The sequence below is a fragment of the Panthera tigris genome, chromosome B1 (assembly GCF_018350195.1).
Source record: "Panthera tigris isolate Pti1 chromosome B1, P.tigris_Pti1_mat1.1, whole genome shotgun sequence".
In the NCBI taxonomy this organism is placed as follows: Eukaryota; Metazoa; Chordata; class Mammalia; order Carnivora; family Felidae; genus Panthera; species Panthera tigris.
Window position 1 is genome coordinate 30,221,404 of NC_056663.1, and position 19,397 is coordinate 30,240,800.

Genomic DNA, 19,397 nt, shown 5'->3' on the forward strand with positions numbered 1-19,397 from the left:
AGGGGTCAAGAAAAGCTCTTAGATTTTTCTGCAGCAACTAATGGTTTATTTATATAAAGATGCTTCATTGCCATTATCTAATAGTTAAAGTCATATGAATCTTGTATTTCTGATATAATTTTGAAATTCATGTTGTTTTTTTAATATATAGTTTTAAGTTCATTTATTTATTTATTCTGAGATAGAGAGAGGGTGGAAGGGGCAGAGGGAGAGGGAGAGAATCCCAAGCAGGCTCTGCACTGTCAGTGTAAGAGCCCGATGTGGGGCTCAAATTTACCAACTGCGAGACCATGACTTGAGCCAAAACCGAGAGTTAGATACCCAACCGACTGAGCCACCCAGGCACCCCTGAAATTCATTTTATTTATTTTTTTTATTTTTTATTTTTTTTAATTTTTTTTTTAACATTTATTTATTTTTGAGACAGAGAGAGTCAGAGCATGAACAGGGGAGGGTCAGAGAGAGAGGGAGACACAGAATCCGAAACAGGCTCCAGGCTCTGAGCTGTCAGCACAGAGCCCGATGTGGGGCTTGAACTCACGGAGTGCGAGATCATGACCTGAGCTGAAGTCGGACACTTAACCGACTGAGTCACCCAGGCGCCCCCCTGAAATTCATTTTAAAAGTCAGTTTCTTAAAGTGAGGGTAGTAGGGGAACGTGGGTGGGAAGGGTGCATGCAGCGGAGGAAGTGAACAAATACAGGTTAATGAATGTGGAATTGGTTGATTGTTTTGTTTGTTTGGCATAGACTACAGAGTTTTTGTAATAAAACTTATGACAGGAAATTAAGATGAGTTCTCTGTCATATGTTGTGGCCAGAAATAGTTATGAAAAAAAATCTTCAAAAATATTTTTTCCAGCATTTTATTACAGAATTTCCAAACATACAGAAAAGTTTAATGTACTGTGAACAACTTATGCCCACTGTCTAGATTTTACAGTTAACATTTGCTGTATTTGCTTTATCAAATGCCCATTTGACCTCTCTACCCACTCTTATTTTTGATGCCTTTTCAAGTAAGTTGCATACCTGCCTGTATTTTATTCCCACATATCCCAGTATGCCTGACATATATGTTTTATTACAGTCTTTAAAAGAATATGTAAGTGATGGATTATGCCAACAATTTATTTTTTCTGTAAATATTTTATTTTATTTTTTAAAACAAACTTAAATTGTATCTATTTACTTATTTATTTAACTAAACTTAAATTTTATTTATTTATTTATTTACTTATTTAATATAACTTATTGTCAAGTTGGCTAACATACAGTATGTACAGTGTGCTCTTGGTTTTGGGGGTAGATTCCCATGATTCATCACTTACATACAACACCCAGTGCTCACCCAACAAGTGCCCTCCTCAATGCCCATAACCCATTTTCCCCCTCCCCCACACTCCCCACCCCAAATCAACACTCAGTTTGTTCTCTGTATTTAAGAGTCTCTTATGGTTTGCCTCCCTCCCTCTCTGCTTGTAACTATTGCCAACAAACAGAATTTAGGTTTCTCTGGAATGAGTCATCCTATTTGGAGCTGGGATTTTCTAGGCATCATGTTTCAGGATTTAACTCCATTATCAACAGCCTTCTTTCTCCTCTTCCTGACAGTCATTGCTTCCCTGTCCCAGCCTTCTGATTCTCCAAATTAAAAGAGGACATAACCCTGCCTCGCCAGTTCTCAAATATTGGTAATCTTGGTATCACATATTTTTGAACCATTGCAATAATAGTAGGCTGATCCCTATTTTGACATGACAGTCTCCTTACCTCAAGATAAGCTCCCTTCCACCCGCTAGCGGGTCTTTTCTGTACCTTTCCACGTAAGCATAAAGCTCAGGTGTAAGGTTTCCATTGTTAAACTAATTTCTTATCTCCAGCCTATCCTCAATGAAAGCTGTTGGGCTCCACAGCACAAAGTCTGTGTGTCCTCTTAGTGTGATAAAATGAGGTTGAGTAAATAGTGGGAATATATGGGGCGCCTGGGTGGCTCAGTCGGTTGGGCGGCCGACTTCGGCTCAGGTCACGATCTCGCGGTCTGTGAGTTCGAGCCCCGCGTCGGGCTCTGAGCTGATGGCTCAGAGCCTGGAGCCTGCTTCCGATTCTGTGTCTCCCTCTCTCTCTGCCCCTCCCCCGTCCATGCTCTGTCTCTCTCTGTCTCAAAAATGAATAAAACGTTTAAAAAAATTTAAAAAAAAATAGTGGGAATATAAATATTGGTCTCTGAGATAACTTTCAGAAAGAGAGCCTGAATATTCAGCAGAGTTGTGACCAAAAGTGGTCATGGGAGCATTCAAGAAAAGTAACTTTTTAAAAAAATTTTTTTAATGTTTATTTATTTTTGAGACAGAGAGAGACAGAGCATGAATGGGGGAGGGTCAGAGAGAGAGGGAGACACAGAATCTGAAACAGGCTCCAGGCTCTGAGCGGTCAGCACAGAGCCCGACGCGGGGCTCGAACTCACGGACCACAAGATCGTGACCTGAGCTGAAGTCGGACACTTAACCGACTGAGCCACCCAGGCGCCCAAGAAAAGTAACTTTTCAGTAGAAGCAGTCACAGTGAAGGCTCAAAGTGAGATATTCCTGTAGAGATAATCCATGGCAGTCGTGACAGAACGTCCATTCTACTCTTTGTATCGTCTTTGACAGTACTTCACTAGAGAGCTTTCCTTTGTAGAAATGAGTTGAAAGGGGAGGAGCATTAGTCCTGAATTTAGTCTTGACTCTGAAATTAATTTTGGTGTGACTCCAGGAAGATGACGATGAGGATGATGATGATGATGATGATTTTTAACTTCCTTGGACCTTTTATCTTCTGGTAGAAAACAAAATTCATGGGTAAATCCTATTCCTACTCCAACAATCAGTAAAAGTAAAATTTAGATCTAATTATTCTTGGAATTACAGTTCATCTTTGTAGGAAGCCTAAATCCTTTCACTCCATGTAGTTTCTGAAATAGGAAGAAGAAACAAGTCATTCTTAAACAGATCTCGACCTAGCAACATATTGTGTGATTTATGATAGCTGAGTTTGAATTGGAGGTCAAATGACAAGATATTTTTATCTTATGACTGTTAAATTCATATTTTTAAAGTAATAAGAACTATAACAATGCAGAAAAAATGTCCACCCCTTGGATAGGGAAGCAGCAGAAAAATACGAGGCTGGCATTTGATTTTAAATAGGATACTTCTACTCCTATGAGCGTTATAAGGCGTATGACCTTACAACTGTATTGCCAAGTTAGGTGGTTCACTCAGAATGCCAAATCAGTTCTGGAAACTACGTATATTTTTATTCCTCTCTTTTTTTCCTTTGGTGCAGCTTTGTATTTTCATTTTGATCAGCAACAAGGAGATAGAACTATGTAGACTCCAAGGAAAATGTATATTCTAAAATGTTTCCTCTGGATGAACTCTTTTCAGATTTTCAAATTTAGACTATATTTAAAAGTAGGACACTTCAGGTAATTCCCTTCCCCCAGGCTTCCTTGATTCCAGGTGTGTTTTGAGGGTTTATTTTGTATAAGGCTTTAAAGACGTTTCCGAGTCTCTTGAGTAGATGGTACTCTCTTATAAGTAATTCATAACTTCCTTCATTTGTGGACCATTTCATGCCCAACGGGTTCTGTCTGAAGCAGAAGATTGAAAAATCAAAGTAACAGATTCCAGAGCATTTGTAGAAATGTTTTGTTGTGCTATACACTGAATTTCTGGATTGATTTGGGGATTATAGAGTCAGCTGACAAGAAACTGAAGAAATAGCTAGTGACTAAGTATGAATCAAGTTTAATTACTTCCATTTTTGAAACTTTACTTTGTATTAAACTAGCATTGATTATCAGAGATGTTTCTTCCTTATGTTTAATTTCTCTTACTGCAATGAAGTATAGCCTTTATTATTTTCTTTAAATAAATTATACATGTCCATACTCATAAAATGCAGATTATCTCTTGTGTTTTTGTTACATTTGTCATAAGACTTGTGGATAAAACAAACAAAAATCATCTCTTAGCTGTGGTGCTCTGTGATGTGATCTTAACTTATAGGTAGTGAATATTAATGAAACAAAGATATTTGTTCAAGGTAACTAATCCAACATATATAGCTTTAGTAAATATTATGAATGACCGTCCACATAATATCAGAGTAGTCACTATAATTTTCCTTCTTTTTATTACACACACACACACACACACGAGTACTTTAACATTATTTGCATTTATTCACACAAGTACAACTCTTATCTGGAGTACCCATGCCTCTAAGATGTTTTCCCACACTTTGTTCATCTCTTTTTAGTACAGTTTCCATATTGCTGCGTTTATTCAACAACACTTAATGCCTTCTGTGTGCCAGGCATGCTCTAGGAAGTAAGAATATAGTGATAAAAACAGACACAAATATTTGCCCTTGTGGAATTTACATTCAAGTGGTGAGTTCATCACACGTTTCCTAACAAAGCACACTGCGTAGAAAATACATATGATTCAGAATAACTGCCACTTTCCCCACCCCAACCTTTGCTCATATTTCTAGTATATTCTAAAAAATGGGATGGGATGGAGTTGAACAGTGGGATGGGATGGAGTTGAACAATGAGAAATAATATTTTAGGTATATAAAATGAGATCGAGTTAGAAGCCCTTGCTCATTTTCTCCTAAAATGTCTTTTGAATTGTAGAGCTCAATGACACGTCAATTTATTATAGCTTTATTCATGCTTCTGAGTTCCTTGGGATTGCATCATTGACATAAATTCAGAGTTCATAGTTAATTAATAACTGTCAAAGATTTAATGCCATGTGATCTACTGAGATTTTGTAGAAGAAAGGGCAACCTAAACGTACCAAAGTCTCATTATTTTAGTGTAGTCCACTAGTAACACTGGTCAGATAGAACATCTTTTCCTTTTAAAATTAAATGTTGGAAAAGTTGAAACCATGATGAGTGTCCAGAGTCTTTTTATTTTTATCTTTTTTACTGAGTTGGAATTCACATAACATAAAACTGACTATTTTAATGTGAGCAATTCATTAGTATTTATCACAATGTTGTGCAACCATCTCCTGTGCTTCCAGAACATGTCCAGGGTAATTTTACAAGAACGGTGACTTGTAAAACTAAAAATAAAATAAACTGTGTTTGTATATGACTAATGATTTTACTTACAGGGAGTGAGAAATTCATAGTCCCTCTCAAAGTAAAGAAAACTTATTATAAGTATCATATTTAATAAAGATAACCTTTCTATATAAAATTTTCACATCCTCATCTTTGAGGCCCTGTACTATGTCTTGAGCTAGGGAGGATCTAAACTCATAAAGAACAAAATGTGCCAGAATGATATGATCACCTCATTACAAAACGAGAACGCAGAGGGGTGCCTGTGTGGCTCAGTTGATTAAGCATCTGACTTCAGCTCAGGTCATGATCTCTCAATTCATGGGTTTGAGCCCTGCGTCGGGCTCTGTGCTGACAACTCAAAGTCTACAGCCTGCTTCGAATTCTGTGTGTGTGTCTCTCTGTCCCTCTTCCACTCAAGCTCTCTGTCTCTCTCTCAAAATAAATAAATAAACATTTAAAAAAATGAAAACACAGACCCACAGTCCACATCAAATGTTTGATACAGCATCTCACAAAATAATTCTTAAAATTAAGTTGTCTTCTCTGAGGAAATTTTCACTGGGTGAGAGTAAAGTATAATGAGTCTTCACTCACCTACAAAGTGGGGAGATAATACCTGCCCGGTAAGGTAGAATGAGTTTCATATTTAGCATTTATGAATAAGGTAGAAGAACATCTACATTATATATGTTTGTGTATGTGTATATATATACATATGTATATATAATATAATAATGTAAAAGAACATCAGATAGTACATGGATTTGGTTTGCCCTCAGAGAACGTTTCGCTCTCTCGCTCTCTCTTTCTCTCTCAAAAACAAACATTTAAAAAATTTTTTTAAAATGTGATTTCATAATTCATTAGCAAATACATAAATCATTATGTTTTATCTGTAGTCCTCTCCGGTGACTGTAATATGGAGATACCACAAAGTAAATTCTACTTTTTTAGCCCTAAAATTTAGGAGCAAGAATAAGCTTTTTCAGAGATAGAAAGAGTCAAAATACGGGGGAAGAAAAACTGTAAAAGAGAGAATAAGTTTGGGTTATATGGTCAAAAGCGAACTGGCGTTTGCCATCCTCTTTCATCTGCTGGAGCTGTGCTAAATACTTCTGATAATAAAATAACTAAAATAAATGCTGCACCCAATAACCTAGCTTGAATTGAAGTAGCAGAGGAATTTGAATACATTTGATGATATAATAGGATTTTTTTTCTTCATTGAAGCAAGCTTAGACAGAAGCTGGAATAGTGTGAAAATGGATCGGAAATACAAGTGTATTTTGATATTGTTCTGCCAAATCCCGTTCTGTATTACTGTCCCCTCGTGACCCAGGTCGACTTACTAACATTTACTTCCTTATCTTCTGCGGTGGATTAATAATGGCTGCAAGTTCTTTGTCACTGTCCCCAGTCAAGACCTATTTCCCCAGTTCTTGAATGTCAGCTGGTGCCGTGACGGCTTAACCAGTAGGATGCAATGGAAATGACCCATGCAGCCTCCACATTCAAGCCTCAGGAGGGCTGGCGGCTTGGGCTTCTTCCCTCTTGGGATGCTTCTGCTCAGAACCCAGCCATGCTGTGAGAAGCCCAAGCTTCACAGAGAGGCCACATGTTGGTGCACCCTTCCACAGTCCCCGCCGAGCTCCCAGCTGACACCTGGCATCGACTCCCCGTCACGTGAGTGCCATCCGCAGTGTTTCAGCTCAGTTGTATCCTAGCTGATTGCAGCCCCGGCTGACATCAAGAGCAGCAGAAGAACCACTCAGCCGAACCCAGTCAACCCGCAGACTAGGGAGACAGAATACAGCAGTGATTGCTTTAAGCTATTTCAGGGCAATTTGTTTCACAGAAGCATATAATTGAAAAGCTTTCCAGAGAAAATTCTGGAACTGAGACTGTGGAAGATCTCATTCAATTGAAATTATAAATAGGTAGCATTTAATTAGCCTATGCTTTTTGTTTGTTTGTTTATTTTGAGACAAAAATTGAAAGAGTGCAGGAGGGAAGGAGAGAGAGAATCCCAAGCAGGCTCGCAGTGACCGCACAGAGCCTGATGCAGGGCTCAAACTCACAAACCACAAGATCATGCATGACCTGAGCTGAAACCGAGAGTTGGCTGTTTCACCGAGTAAGCCACCCAGGCACCCCTAAATAGCCTATGCTTAATCCTTACGAGTTCTAGATATCACTAGGCAAAATTTTGGAAAGCTCTTATTTTGGAAACTAGGCACCTTTAAGTTTGTTTACAAACCACATTAAGGTACTGAGCCTTTTTCATTATTACACTTTCTGGTCCGTTTATTCTCTCGTTGAAGTGATGGGTAAGCAATACATACTGAGATGAGATGCATTATTGTGATTAAAAAGAAAAGTGGTATTTTTCAGCAGAAACAGCATGAGTCAGACTTTTGTTCAAATCTTGGCCCTATCACTTAATAGCTTTACGTCCGTGGCTAAGTTACCTAAGCTGCCTGAGTAGGTCTCTATTTTGAGGATGATACGTACTGTACGGGATTAGTGAAGACAAGAAATAATATATGTTAAGAACCTAGCTCAGTGCCTGGCACAAAGGCAGAGCTCCTTAAATGTAGCTGTTGTTGTGATGAAGGAGGTGGTAATGTGGTTTTTTAAAGGTAGCAAAAATCTGCTCTTTTTCATTTTTTTAAGAGGACGCAGAGATGTGGGTGTTCCTGGGCTTTATTGGGGTGGAGTCTAGAGGGTTAACGCGACATATTCTTGCAATTCTTCCTACAGACAGGCATGTTTCATCCAAAGGAAATTCCGATCCCTTACCCATCCACAGCACCCTTTCTCACTTCTTTATTTCCATAGGGGATTTGGTTAAGGGATAAGGGCAACTTTTGGTTCCTACTCTCAAGGGGAGAACTCATGAAGAATTCTCTCTCTCCTTTTTTTTTTTTTTCTTTATGTCCTCAACCCCCTTTCCTCAATTACATTCACCTTCTGATTTGGTGGGAAAGAATTCTACAGGATGCTGGCTTTCGGCAAGCTCATCTTAGCTTCGAGGTGCCACAGGGCTCATGGAATACATCTCCAGGGAGGACACGTACACATCTTACAGATTTGAATAGCCCCGGGGAAAAGACAGTTGTGGCAGCCCACAGGATTTTGTTTCTGCTGTTTTGTTCTAGCCTTGGTGTGATACGTTGTTTTCCTTTCTAAGGGTCTTTAAGATGACAATTAGAGCAGCGCCCAGTAATTTCTTTGTCGGCGGAATATGTTTGTTCTCAGTGATTAAGGTGAAGTGGGTAGTTGTTATTGGTGTAAGCTGAGGACCACTTTTCTTCACTCTGGGTTCCCATTCTTGACGTCTTCTCTTACCTGCCTGGCTTGGGCTGCTGGAACCCCATTTTGAGTTTTGAAACTGAGATGGTAATTGTGAATGAAGTGCCAGTGTATTATACTGGAGTGTGGTATTGGTTTGGGGCAAAAGTGAGGAGTTAGGTACCGTGTATTTAAACTGGGTAATCTCTAAAGTAATTACAAATTACCCTAATTTAGTGTAAACACTTACTTGCTTATATTGGTTCTGAACATTCACGTGAATGTTGACAATCAAAATGTGAATACCTCTCAGTATGAATACTAGATTTTCCATGATATGAAATATCATGTCCGTTGCTAAAATCTTTCAGAAAACTCTCACTGCTTTAAAATCAAATGGCTAAAGCCAGAAAGTTAGGCACAGGATCTTATTTTAACTATTCTTATTTTAAAATATTGCTTACTGGTATATAAGTGCAGGTTATGTGGAGGATAAGTCATTTTGCCCATCAGCTTGTCACAGTCATAATCGCAATTAGGCCAGTTGGTTCAGGCTTTTGTAGTTGTTGTTAGTTATAGTACTGCAAACACGTTTTGAGAGTTAATATCCTTTAAATCACTTATAATTATGGACCGATGTTATTTTGATGTGATAATATTCTTCTCGCTTGCCCACTTAAAGCTTAAAAATATTTCAAAGCGGTGGAGATTGTGTTATACAAACTTTAGTATATGTGCTGCCGAAGCGAGCACGTGTTATACAAACTTTAATGTGCTTAAAGCAGGATTTCTCAGGACTTGAGCTCCAAATTTATTGCTGCTGGGACTCATATGATGGCTATGTAGTATAGATTTAGAGAGCGTTTTTAAGACTCCCATTGACATAGGTGAGCAGAATGGTTCCTTGGAAACCGTTTGGGTGTCCAGTCATGGTAAAGCATGGACTAAGGGCTTAGATGCATATAGTGCAAGAACAGGAGGGAGGTTCAGGGAATCCCGTGCTGTCTGTTAAAGACGGCATTTCTTCCAGTCTTTTAACGGCTGCTGTTTTAAAAGGGGGGCAAAATCAGCATTGAAACTGTCTGTAAGGTAAAGCTATTGAGACCTAACCCAAAGGCATGCTCTTCTGGAAAACTCTTCTTAATACTCGCAGTGTGGTTCTCGCAGAGGACATGTGGTATATATTACAGCTCCTGGGGAATTCAGACCTCTGCAGTGTGGAGTCACTGTGAAGGCTAATCTCAAAACAAAGTGGTAGCCTTTTGCTCCCTTCATAGCGCTATTTACCAGTGTTTCTTATTAGCTTGACATTAGTCTAGGACTGCTGTGGGTGGAAAGAGGAAATGGAAATTCAAATGGGACCGGAGTGGGGATCCATGAACACCTCTCCCCTTCCCTCCCACCCCTCCTTCAGCATAGGCTCAGCACTTCACCCTGGGCATTGCAGTCTTACACAATCATCGCCAAAAGGGCTGAAGGCAGAGCTGTCCAAGGTTCGAAAAAAACACGTTCTGACTGTTGGTTGAAAATCAGGTAATAACAGTCCTCTTGGTGAACAAAACTTATTAGAGGGCAGGGGAAGGAATGCTCTCTCTCAGCGGCAGGCAAGAAGAAATTGCTGTTGAAAAGCTTACCTCTCTAGGGAGGAATCAGATATCAGACTTTGCCAAGCCTCAGGTCCAACCCATAAGGTCCCACCTACATCCCCCGCCCCATCCCAGCTTTGTTAGATTGCTAGCATCGATCGCTGGCTTTTTCTGACCCCACAGTGGGTGAAGGAAAGAGAGCCGGCAAGACCAGAAGCAAGCAAGGTGGGGGTGGAAAACTGGGGCTGCTTTTGTGGAGAGAAAAAGAGAAAGGGAAGAAAGGGGGTGGGGGCCATGGGGACTGAGCTTAACTGGTGCCTGCCTGCTTCTCTTTGATTTGATGGCCTTTATTCCTTCTAATTGGATAAAATAGGAAGTCACTGGCAGTCCTGCGTCGCTGGGTATACTGATTTTACTCAGACCAGCCAGCAGCTCTGGAGTGCGGACAGAGGGAGGAGGGAGGAAAAAGAGAGAGACAGAGAGACAGAACGTCTTTGGATGAGGAGGGGAAAGGAAGAGAAAGAGACTATGAAGCCGGGCAGAGCTGCAGGGGAAGAAAGTGAATGAGCGCTCAAGAAGGACAAAGAGGAGTGGTTGGGGGGGTGGGGGCGGAGGCAGGGCGGGGAGGGGAGTCACCGCCCCTCCGGGCCGCACTCTTCCCTTCGGATCCCTGTGTGATGATACTGTTTGCAGTGATGCTCCCGGGGCAGGCACCTGCTGCTGTGTAATGATTCAGCCTCTTTCAGCCTTCGCGTTAACACAACAGGATGCTGTTGCTACTCTCACTGCTGCCTCTCCTGCCGCCGCCGCTGCTGCCGCCTCCGCCGCCACCTCTGGTCCTGCTTTTGCTTTTACTTCTCCTGCATGACAGTTGTTTTCTCCATCTAAGCAGACACCAGCTTCAGATGCTCGAGGTGAGAAACATGCCTTTCAGTTTGGGCTACTGGTTTACTTAACTGACCAACGATCAGCTCGGTTTCTATTTTGCCTCCCCCCCACCCTCCCCCCCCCAACCCTCTTGACCAGCCGGGATGGTTTGGAGAAGCATTTGAAAGAACTGCAAAAGTAACCCGGAAACAGCAGTAAAGAATTACAGTATACTTTCATTTGGTAGTTGCTAGAGGCTTTTTTTTCCTTCCTCCCTCCTGAACTCCTCTTGCTTTTGATAATGGCCTTGGACTTGGAAGACTTATCGATTTCCCCCTGTAAGATGCTGTCTCATTTGGTTGGGGGGAGCTCTGCATGGTAATGGACCGTGAGAGAGGCCAGGCCTTCTGGAGGTGAGCCGATGGAGATTTATTCCCCAGACATGTCCGAGGGAGCCGCCGAGAGGTCCTCCAGCCCCTCCACTCAGCTGAGTGCAGACCCATCTCTTGACGGGCTTCCGGCAGCAGAAGACATGCCAGAGACCCAGACTGAAGATGGGCGAACCTCCGGACTCATGGGCCTGGCAGCTCCCTGCTGTGTCTGCCTGGAAGCTGAGCGCCTGAGAGGTTGCCTCAACTCGGAGAAAATCTGCATTGTCCCCATTCTGGCTTGCCTAGTCAGCCTCTGCCTCTGCATTGCTGGCCTCAAGTGGGTATTTGTGGACAAGATATTTGAGTATGACTCTCCTACTCACCTTGACCCTGGGGGGTTAGGCCAGGACCCTATTATTTCTCTGGATCCAACCGCTGCCTCAGCTGTATGGGTAGCATCTGAGGCATACACTTCACCTGTCTCTAGGGCTCAATCTGAAACTGAGGTTCAAGTTACAGTGCAAGTTGACAATGCCGTTGTGTCCTCTGAACCTTCAGCGGTCCCGACCCCGAAGAATCGTATTTTTGCTTTTTCTTTCCTGCCGTCCACTGCAGCATCCTTCCCTTTCCCCACTCGGAACCCTGAGGTGAGAACACCCAAGTCAGCAACTCAGCCACAAACAACAGAAACTAATCTCCAAACTGCTCCTAAACTTTGTAAGTAGAGAGCGAGATGATGATGATGAATCATGGAAAGGGGTGGGCTTGAGGCGCTAAAAGGCGTTCTCTTGAGCATGGAGCTGTTTCCTTGTCTTCTTCTATTTTAATTGCATGGTTTTGTTTAAGCACATCATGTGACTGGAGCGCTTGGGGTGGCGTTGAAGAGATGAGTAAAACGATCTTGCAAACTGCTGGTATGAAACAGTGTTCCCTCCAGCCAGGCTGTTCGGTCTGGGGTGGGGGACCCAAAACTTCAGCATCTGGGAGTCATGCTTGAATTTAATTGCAATTCAGTTGGTTTCTAACACTTTTAAAAATGAACACATCAGACAGAGCATCCTTTTTAAAAACAAAACAAAACAAAACAAAACAAAACTATAAATGTGACTTCCATAGAGCAGCGAGGGTGGTTCTGTGTCTGTCCTTCTCCCGTGTGGATTTCCATCACCTCTCCTCACCTTTCGGGTGCCCTCTGCCACGCAGTGGTCCCACACTGCCTGTTATCTGCCTCCATGCCTTCTTCCTGCTCCCTTAACTGGTCTCTGCTCTCACCACATTTCTGTCTTAATTGGTTCTTGCTGATAGCGCATTTACAGTGCTCACCCCTCACCAGTGGCAGGCGATTGCCGTCCTGCCCAGATTGTAGTTTCGGCTACCGAGCACTTACGAGGGACAGCTTTATTTTATTCAGGGCGCAGTACGATGCCGCATGAAAGGATTTCCCCAAATTAGTTTTGTCTTCTGTAATCAAATGTTTAAATAGCTTCCTTGGCAGTCATTAAAAAGTACAAGATCCATTAGTAAGGTACATCGTTTTTTTTTTTTCAGACGTGTCTTTTTTTGCCCGTCAGACCGGAGCAGTGCAGTTTAATAACCTGTGAGTGAAGAGAGCCCACGCTCTTAAAACGATACAGAACAATGTGCTGCTGTTCGTACTGGGTCACTGCAATGCTTACAATGGAAAGTTGACAAGGCAGAAACCATGACTAGTCAGGTTGCTCCCCACGTCAGTAGAGAAGGGAGGAGTGGCCTCTGGCTTCTTTTTATAAATGTTTCTGATTTATTTTTGTTTCTCTGCCTTCTGCCACTTTTTACCACTGGCTGAATATGTCCTTCGTGGAATAAAGTAAAAGAGAAGAGAATCCAGTCCTTAATAACGTGTGTAAAATCTCTTAAGAGTTGAGGGTGAGGGTTCTGCGATGAAATCCTCACCCCTTCGGTTCCCCTCTGGGTGGTAAGGAAGAATAAAGAATGTCTTTTCCAGACATGATGTTCTGTGTGGGGTAGAGCCGTGTGGTATAGAAACACAGAAAACTTGATCTGCTTGTGATTCAAGATCATTTCATTTCACACACAGCAGAAACTGCTGGCAAAGATTTTAAAAAAGAAGAAGAAGAAGAGAGAGAGGCTTGTTTTTCAGGTGTAATTAGTAAAGAACCTCCTTTCTGTAGACACTGCTCTGTGTCTTTATCAAATCCCTGAAGCATCATTAAAGGTCTGACAGACATCACTGCATTCACCGCCTCTTCCCACCTGGCAAAGTGACCAGGAAATAATACCCAGATGAAATGACAGGCTATAAAGAGCAAGTACAGATCCTGCAAAGAGAAGCAACATTCCCCATGAAGACAAGGTTACTTCTTTGTCTTTATCGTTTGAAACTTGGCTTTAATTAAAATGTGCCCGGATAGGCTTAGTTTTCCAGAAAGAGAAAGAGGACCCTATGAAGAAAAAACAAACAAACAAAAAACTCCTTTGGTAAATTCCATAATTTTGTCATCTTTTTTGGGGGCGGGGGCAGGAAGCAGAGAACCATGTAGTCCCTTTTTCTGGTTTAGGACCATGTCACAAAGTATGTAGTGACTTTTTGAGAAATTATTTTTTCAGGTAAATTCTTCTACTAAGTGTTTTAAGAGGGTACAGTTTCCATATAGTTTCTCTTCTCTTGGTTTTCAACCCAGGGCATTGATTTTCTGGCATTTGCATTGAGTGGAAAAGATTTACTGCTGCCTAAAAGCATCACGGTGGCCAGTTCTGGCCAGAGACACAGCTGCAGCACTCTGAAATGCATCGGAGATAAGCCTGGAAAAGCAGTATGGGAAGTAGTTTTCTCCTGAAAAGTTAGGGGTAGATGGTGCTTAACACTTTGCCGCCTATAAGGCGTTCTGTATGGGAAACTCGGTGTTAATGTTTTAGCCTAGTGCCTGAAAACAACAGCAAAAGCATGAGTATCCTAAAAATTTATGAGTCTGGTTTTTGCGCAGGGGGACGGGGGGGGGGGGGGAGGGGGGCGGGGGTTGGTCCAGGAAGCTTTGTTTTCAGACACTCATAAGTGGTTGCTTTTGTTGTTTTAAAAAGCTTGTAACCATTGACTAAAAAAAACCAAAAAACCACACACACACAAAAGAGCTTGGAATTAGACTGTCATTTGTGACCTCATTCACTTTTTTCTCTTCAACTAAGAAAGTACTGCTTCGTCACAGGAAGAACCAGACCTATCCTTCTGTCATGCATGTTTTTGACATGAACTCAGCTGTGATGGTATAATCTTAACATGACGTTATCGTATCTGAAACATGCTCTTTGGTGGTTTCAGGACGTAACTCTCCCCGTTCTATCTGCCTCAGCATATTCAGCATATTATGCACAGAGCTGTAGCCTTCAAGGTCATAGTCTGTTGAGGGCTAATTGATTCTTCTTTATCCTGGAGCCTGAGAGAGTGGAAGAGAGACAATCCTAGTAATTGTGTCTGCTCTGTAATTCCCCAACCAATCTACCCTCTAGTATTAGGGTTATTCTATACAAAGGGGAATTACTCCCCTTTCCACGGACTTTTTTTAAAATTAAAACATTCTTTATTGTAATAAAAGGCAATACAGAGCATTCTTAATTGTCCAAAGGAATAGTAGCTGCATCAGGTTTTTCTCAAATGGGTATTTCTTGCATAAGGTAATATAATTTCATGTTTTCACAATACTAATCCATGCATCCATCTAGATCTTTAAGAAACCTGATACAGGATTGGAAAATATATATGCATTGTTTTTTTTTAATCCTGAAGTTTTTCTGTGTGTGATTGGTGGTTTTCCACTACCACAATCTTTATTTGCCATGATAATAGTTACGTTTTTATTTCTCACTGGGGCCCCTACTTGAACTATTAATTTTGTTTCTTTGCCTGGGCTTTAAAATTTTTCTTACCTTCTATTTATATGGAAAGAACTGACTCTGAGAGGTTGCAAACTTAGACTACTATAAAAAGAGGTGATTAATTAAATTGTAGCCGGGGAACTATAGTGCCATCTTGGAAGAAAATGTATTTCTGGATGGGAGAGCCTGCTTGACAACAGACTCTGTAGTATAAGAACGTATTAGTATTTTCATCTCAGGCCAAATTTGTTTTGCTTTGTCTTAAATCTCTTTGTGTTGGGTTGCATGGCAAACCATTGTTACCACAATGAGGATAGGAGTCACTGCCATTTGCAAAGCTTAGCGTGATTAACTGAATATACCAAAGGATTTCTTTCCTTCAATTTAAAAATGGCATTTATTTTAAGCCCAATAGATTCATCCAGTTCCTTGCAACCTACAATTCCTTGTCGGTGATTTCAGAGTGGTGATTTCAAAGAACTTTTCTCCACTTTAACCAAAACTTGCTTAACGCCTAAGACATTAAAAACTGGGAGAAATGGAAAGATCCTCGACTGAAACCAAATAATTTTATTAATTTGCTGATGAGGCGGAAACCCAGGTTCTGAAAGATTTAGTGACATTCTTTTACTAAAAGTTACAAAATGCTGAAAGGTTCAGTGAAATCCTAAATAGGAGAAAGCAGAGACATGTCTTGTCCCCCTGAATTTAAATCCACACATGGCTCTTTTCTCCTGTCAGCTTTTCCCTGTTCCAGAGAGTGTGAACTGGACAGCAACTCTAATAGTTTAAGTGGCACCCAATTGACAGGGACGTATGTCAAGTGGAACCACTGGTCAAGCATGTATAGTTCATAGTATTCAGTTTTCTTCCCACCTTCTTGTTTTGCTTTTATTAAATTCTCAGTAGTGGTAGTCTTTTTCCTGTTTATTTGCTCATCCATACAGTGTTCAGCTTGCTGTCGAAAACAGCTTGGGTTTTCTAGGGTGGGCTCTTTGCTGACATATAGCAGATGGCCCTGTGGCTCACCTCTTCCCTGCCCACTCTGTGTCTCCTTGTTCCTTTATACCTAAATCGGTTTTCTTCCTTCCTCTCCCTCCCCACCTACCCAATTATCTCTTGAATCTTCCTTATTTTTCTAATTATGCCACTTTGGCTTTATTTATCAATATTTCATTGCATTCTAAAATATTAAACATTCATTGATCTTTTCTTTCACATACAATTGTATTGCATTTTAACTGAGTGGTACTTACACATATTACAAACACACATACAAAAATACGTCTCTAGGACAATACCCTGGTTTCTTACTGGCACAATTCATTCAAAATTTTGTCCCTCTTCTTTATTGCCCCCTCTTCTTTTCCTTAGTATGATTCATACTGGTTTCTCTCTGACTTTTATATGTTTGTACAAATCAGCAGTTCTGCATTCCCAGAAAGTCGTTATGTCCCAAACCATGTATCTTTGTTCTTCCTTCTTCCCTTTTCCTTTTACTGTCACCTCATAGGATCCTTTTAAAGTGTAAAGAGAGAGATATTGTATAGATTGAGAAACTGAGGCATAAAAAAGGTATGAGTTGTCTAAAGTTAAGCTAGAAGCTTCACTGAAGCGCTAGAATAAAACTGAGAACTAGAATATAACTTCTCGACTGAATCTGTTTGAGCTTTCTTTTAAGCCGTAAACCATACCGTGTCTACTTTTTTGGTCATGTTTCCCTTTTTATTATTTTTGTATGTCAATGATTTTCTTCTGTTATTTCTTTTTCTTAATTCAGCGAATACATATTAAACACCTCCTATGCACCAGGCACTGTTCTAGATTGGCATTATGGCAATGAAAAACAGTAACATTTCTTGTCCTCATAGAACTTATCTTCTAATGAATTTTAAGAATCTAGTTAGACAATTTGAATCAACCTGAGATATTTCTTTACTTAACACTGCATATACTCTCTGAATTCAGCATTTCTTCTTGTCACCTTCCTTTTTTTTTTTAATTTTTTTTAACGTTTATTTATTTTTGAGACAGAGAGAGACAGAGCATGAATGGGGGAGGGTCAGAGAGAGAGGGAGACACAGAATCTGAAAAGGCTCCAGGCTCTGAGCTGTCAGCACAGAGCCCAACGCGGGGCTCGAACCCACGAACTGCGAGATTATGACCTGAGCCGAAGTCGGACACTTAACCGACTGAGAGCCCCTATACTTAATTCTAACATGTAAATATGGTAAAATTATTTTCAGATTCTAGAAAGCTGACAGCTATAAATGTTTTTGTTTTATTTCTTGGTCATATTTTCCATTTATTGTTTTAGCTTATAGAAAAAGAATATTAAAACACTCCCAAGGATTTTTAGTTTCAATATCCAGAGAAAGGCTAACGTCTGCCATTAAGGTTTGGTTCCCAAACTGAATGAAAACTTGGCTTCGTGTACCATTCACATGAAAAGTGATTGAGGAGCAGGGAATAGAGTTCATCTTCATCACCTCAGACCACACTGCCAAGTTTGCTGAGGTGAATTTTATCTACTAGTGTGTGTGTGTGTGTGTGTGTGTGTGTGTGTGTGTGTGTGTGTGTGTGTTTGTAAGCACTCAAGGGTTGTTTCCAAATAATATAATCGATATTCTATAATCATAGAATTTTATATGTCGAACATATGTAAAAATTATCTGAGTCACTCCCGAAGTGAGGAAATTCAGATCTGCAAAAGTGAAGTGACCAAGGTCACTCCAGCTAATTATATGAGCGCTGAGAGGAAACTGGAATGCTCCCGGTTTTCACTACACCTTGCTTTTCTTTTCCAAACTGCCTTCGGCATTTATATGCAAACAGTACATATATTATCTTCCTCTCAATGACTTTGCTTTTCCTGTTTATCATGTAAGTCCTAATGAGTAATTTCTCTCCCTCCATTGCAGACTTCCTCTTTAGAAAAGACCATTCTACATGTACAATTTTGATCAGTGTAGGACACCCCTCTTGAGCAGAGGTTGGATGGGCATACCTTTCCCAACAATATGGTGTACAGGAGAACTTTTTTATAATCAAAGTTATTCCAAATAAAATATGTATTTGGAAAGAAAGTTTCTTCTTCATGGAAATATTTAAACAGTGACACATTTGAGGGAGATTCATGTTCCAAGCAGATTATTAGATATATTTACCTCTCAGGCCTCTTACATCTTAGATTGTCTCAAGTCTCTTGTCCCAGGGCATTAGCTTACCAGTTGGGCAGACCTGAATTTTAATCATACCTGTCTTTCTCATGGCCTGGAGCAAGGTAGATCATCCCTCTGAATCTGTTTCCTCATTTGTATTTGAGGATAGCACTATGCATCCCTTGGACCTGTTTAGGGGATTAAATGAGATGTTGGGTAACACCCAAGTCCTAGGACCAAACCATACTAAATATGAAACCAGTACCAATTTTTCCCCCTCATTCTACTTTTGATTCTTTTTTTTTTGTTGTTCTTTTCTTCCTTTGGTCTTGACAAAGTGGTTTTGTAACACTTTGGAGAATGAGTTTAGGAGTTTGGGGAAGCTCATGAAAAACTTAGAACTAAGAGTGGAAGAGGCATCATGGTGAAGTGGAAATTGTACTGGAAACTTGACATCAAGTCCCAGCTGTACCACTTAGAAGCCATATGACCTTGAGCAAATCACTTCACTACTTGAGATTTAGAATTTACATCTAAACAAATGGGGATATTAATACTTACAACTCTTATGAGATTGTGTGAAGGACAAGATAAGTTACTGTATGTAAGGAAAATACCTCATAGGAGTACAAAGCTTAAGAATTATTAACTTCTTTCTTCTTCTTCCTCTCTGTCAGGGTTCATATACACATATACTCATGAGTGTTAACATTCTTAGGAATAAATTATAGGTAGTCTTAAAAGGTGAATTAATTTGGTTTCTATTAGACTGATAATAGAACTTTACAATTTCTTGAACCCTAGTACCATAAAAAGAGTGATTTTCCCCCAAAAATTGGATGGAATATATAATTATTCTTAGGGTAATGTCCAAAATTTAGGATGTAATGGGCTTTCTCCTGGGTACAATGATAAGGAGTTACTTGGAAGAGGGGGGAAAGGTGACTAAAACTGTGTTTGTCAAAGAAGCGCATTCTGTGGGAAGACTGAGATAAGGAAAAGGAATCTATATGGTTTAGCTGTAGTGCATGGGATGAATCCTTGATCTAAATGAAAATTACATTCACCTAACTCTTTATTGTTGCCAACTGGGATTTCTAGACCCCAAAAGATAGGAAT

At 40.4% G+C, this 19,397-nt stretch overlaps 1 protein-coding gene across 8 annotated transcripts in view; it reads left to right on the forward strand.

The window, feature by feature from the left end:
• NRG1 (neuregulin 1) overlaps nt 1-19,397 on the forward strand; it is a 1,098,681-nt gene that overhangs the window by 967,042 nt on the left and 112,242 nt on the right. For 2 of the 8 annotated variants that reach the window (XM_015542807.2, XM_015542806.2), the window contains exon 1: nt 11,066-11,964. The exons of 5 other annotated variants lie outside the window; for them this stretch is intronic. In XM_015542807.2, coding sequence (XP_015398293.1) covers nt 11,298-11,964 — 667 coding nt within the window. In that variant the 5' untranslated portion in view covers nt 11,066-11,297. Of the gene's footprint in view, nt 1-11,065; nt 11,965-12,825; nt 12,845-19,397 lie in introns of those variants that run through there. One more of the 8 variants, XM_042983167.1, reaches the window with a different exon arrangement.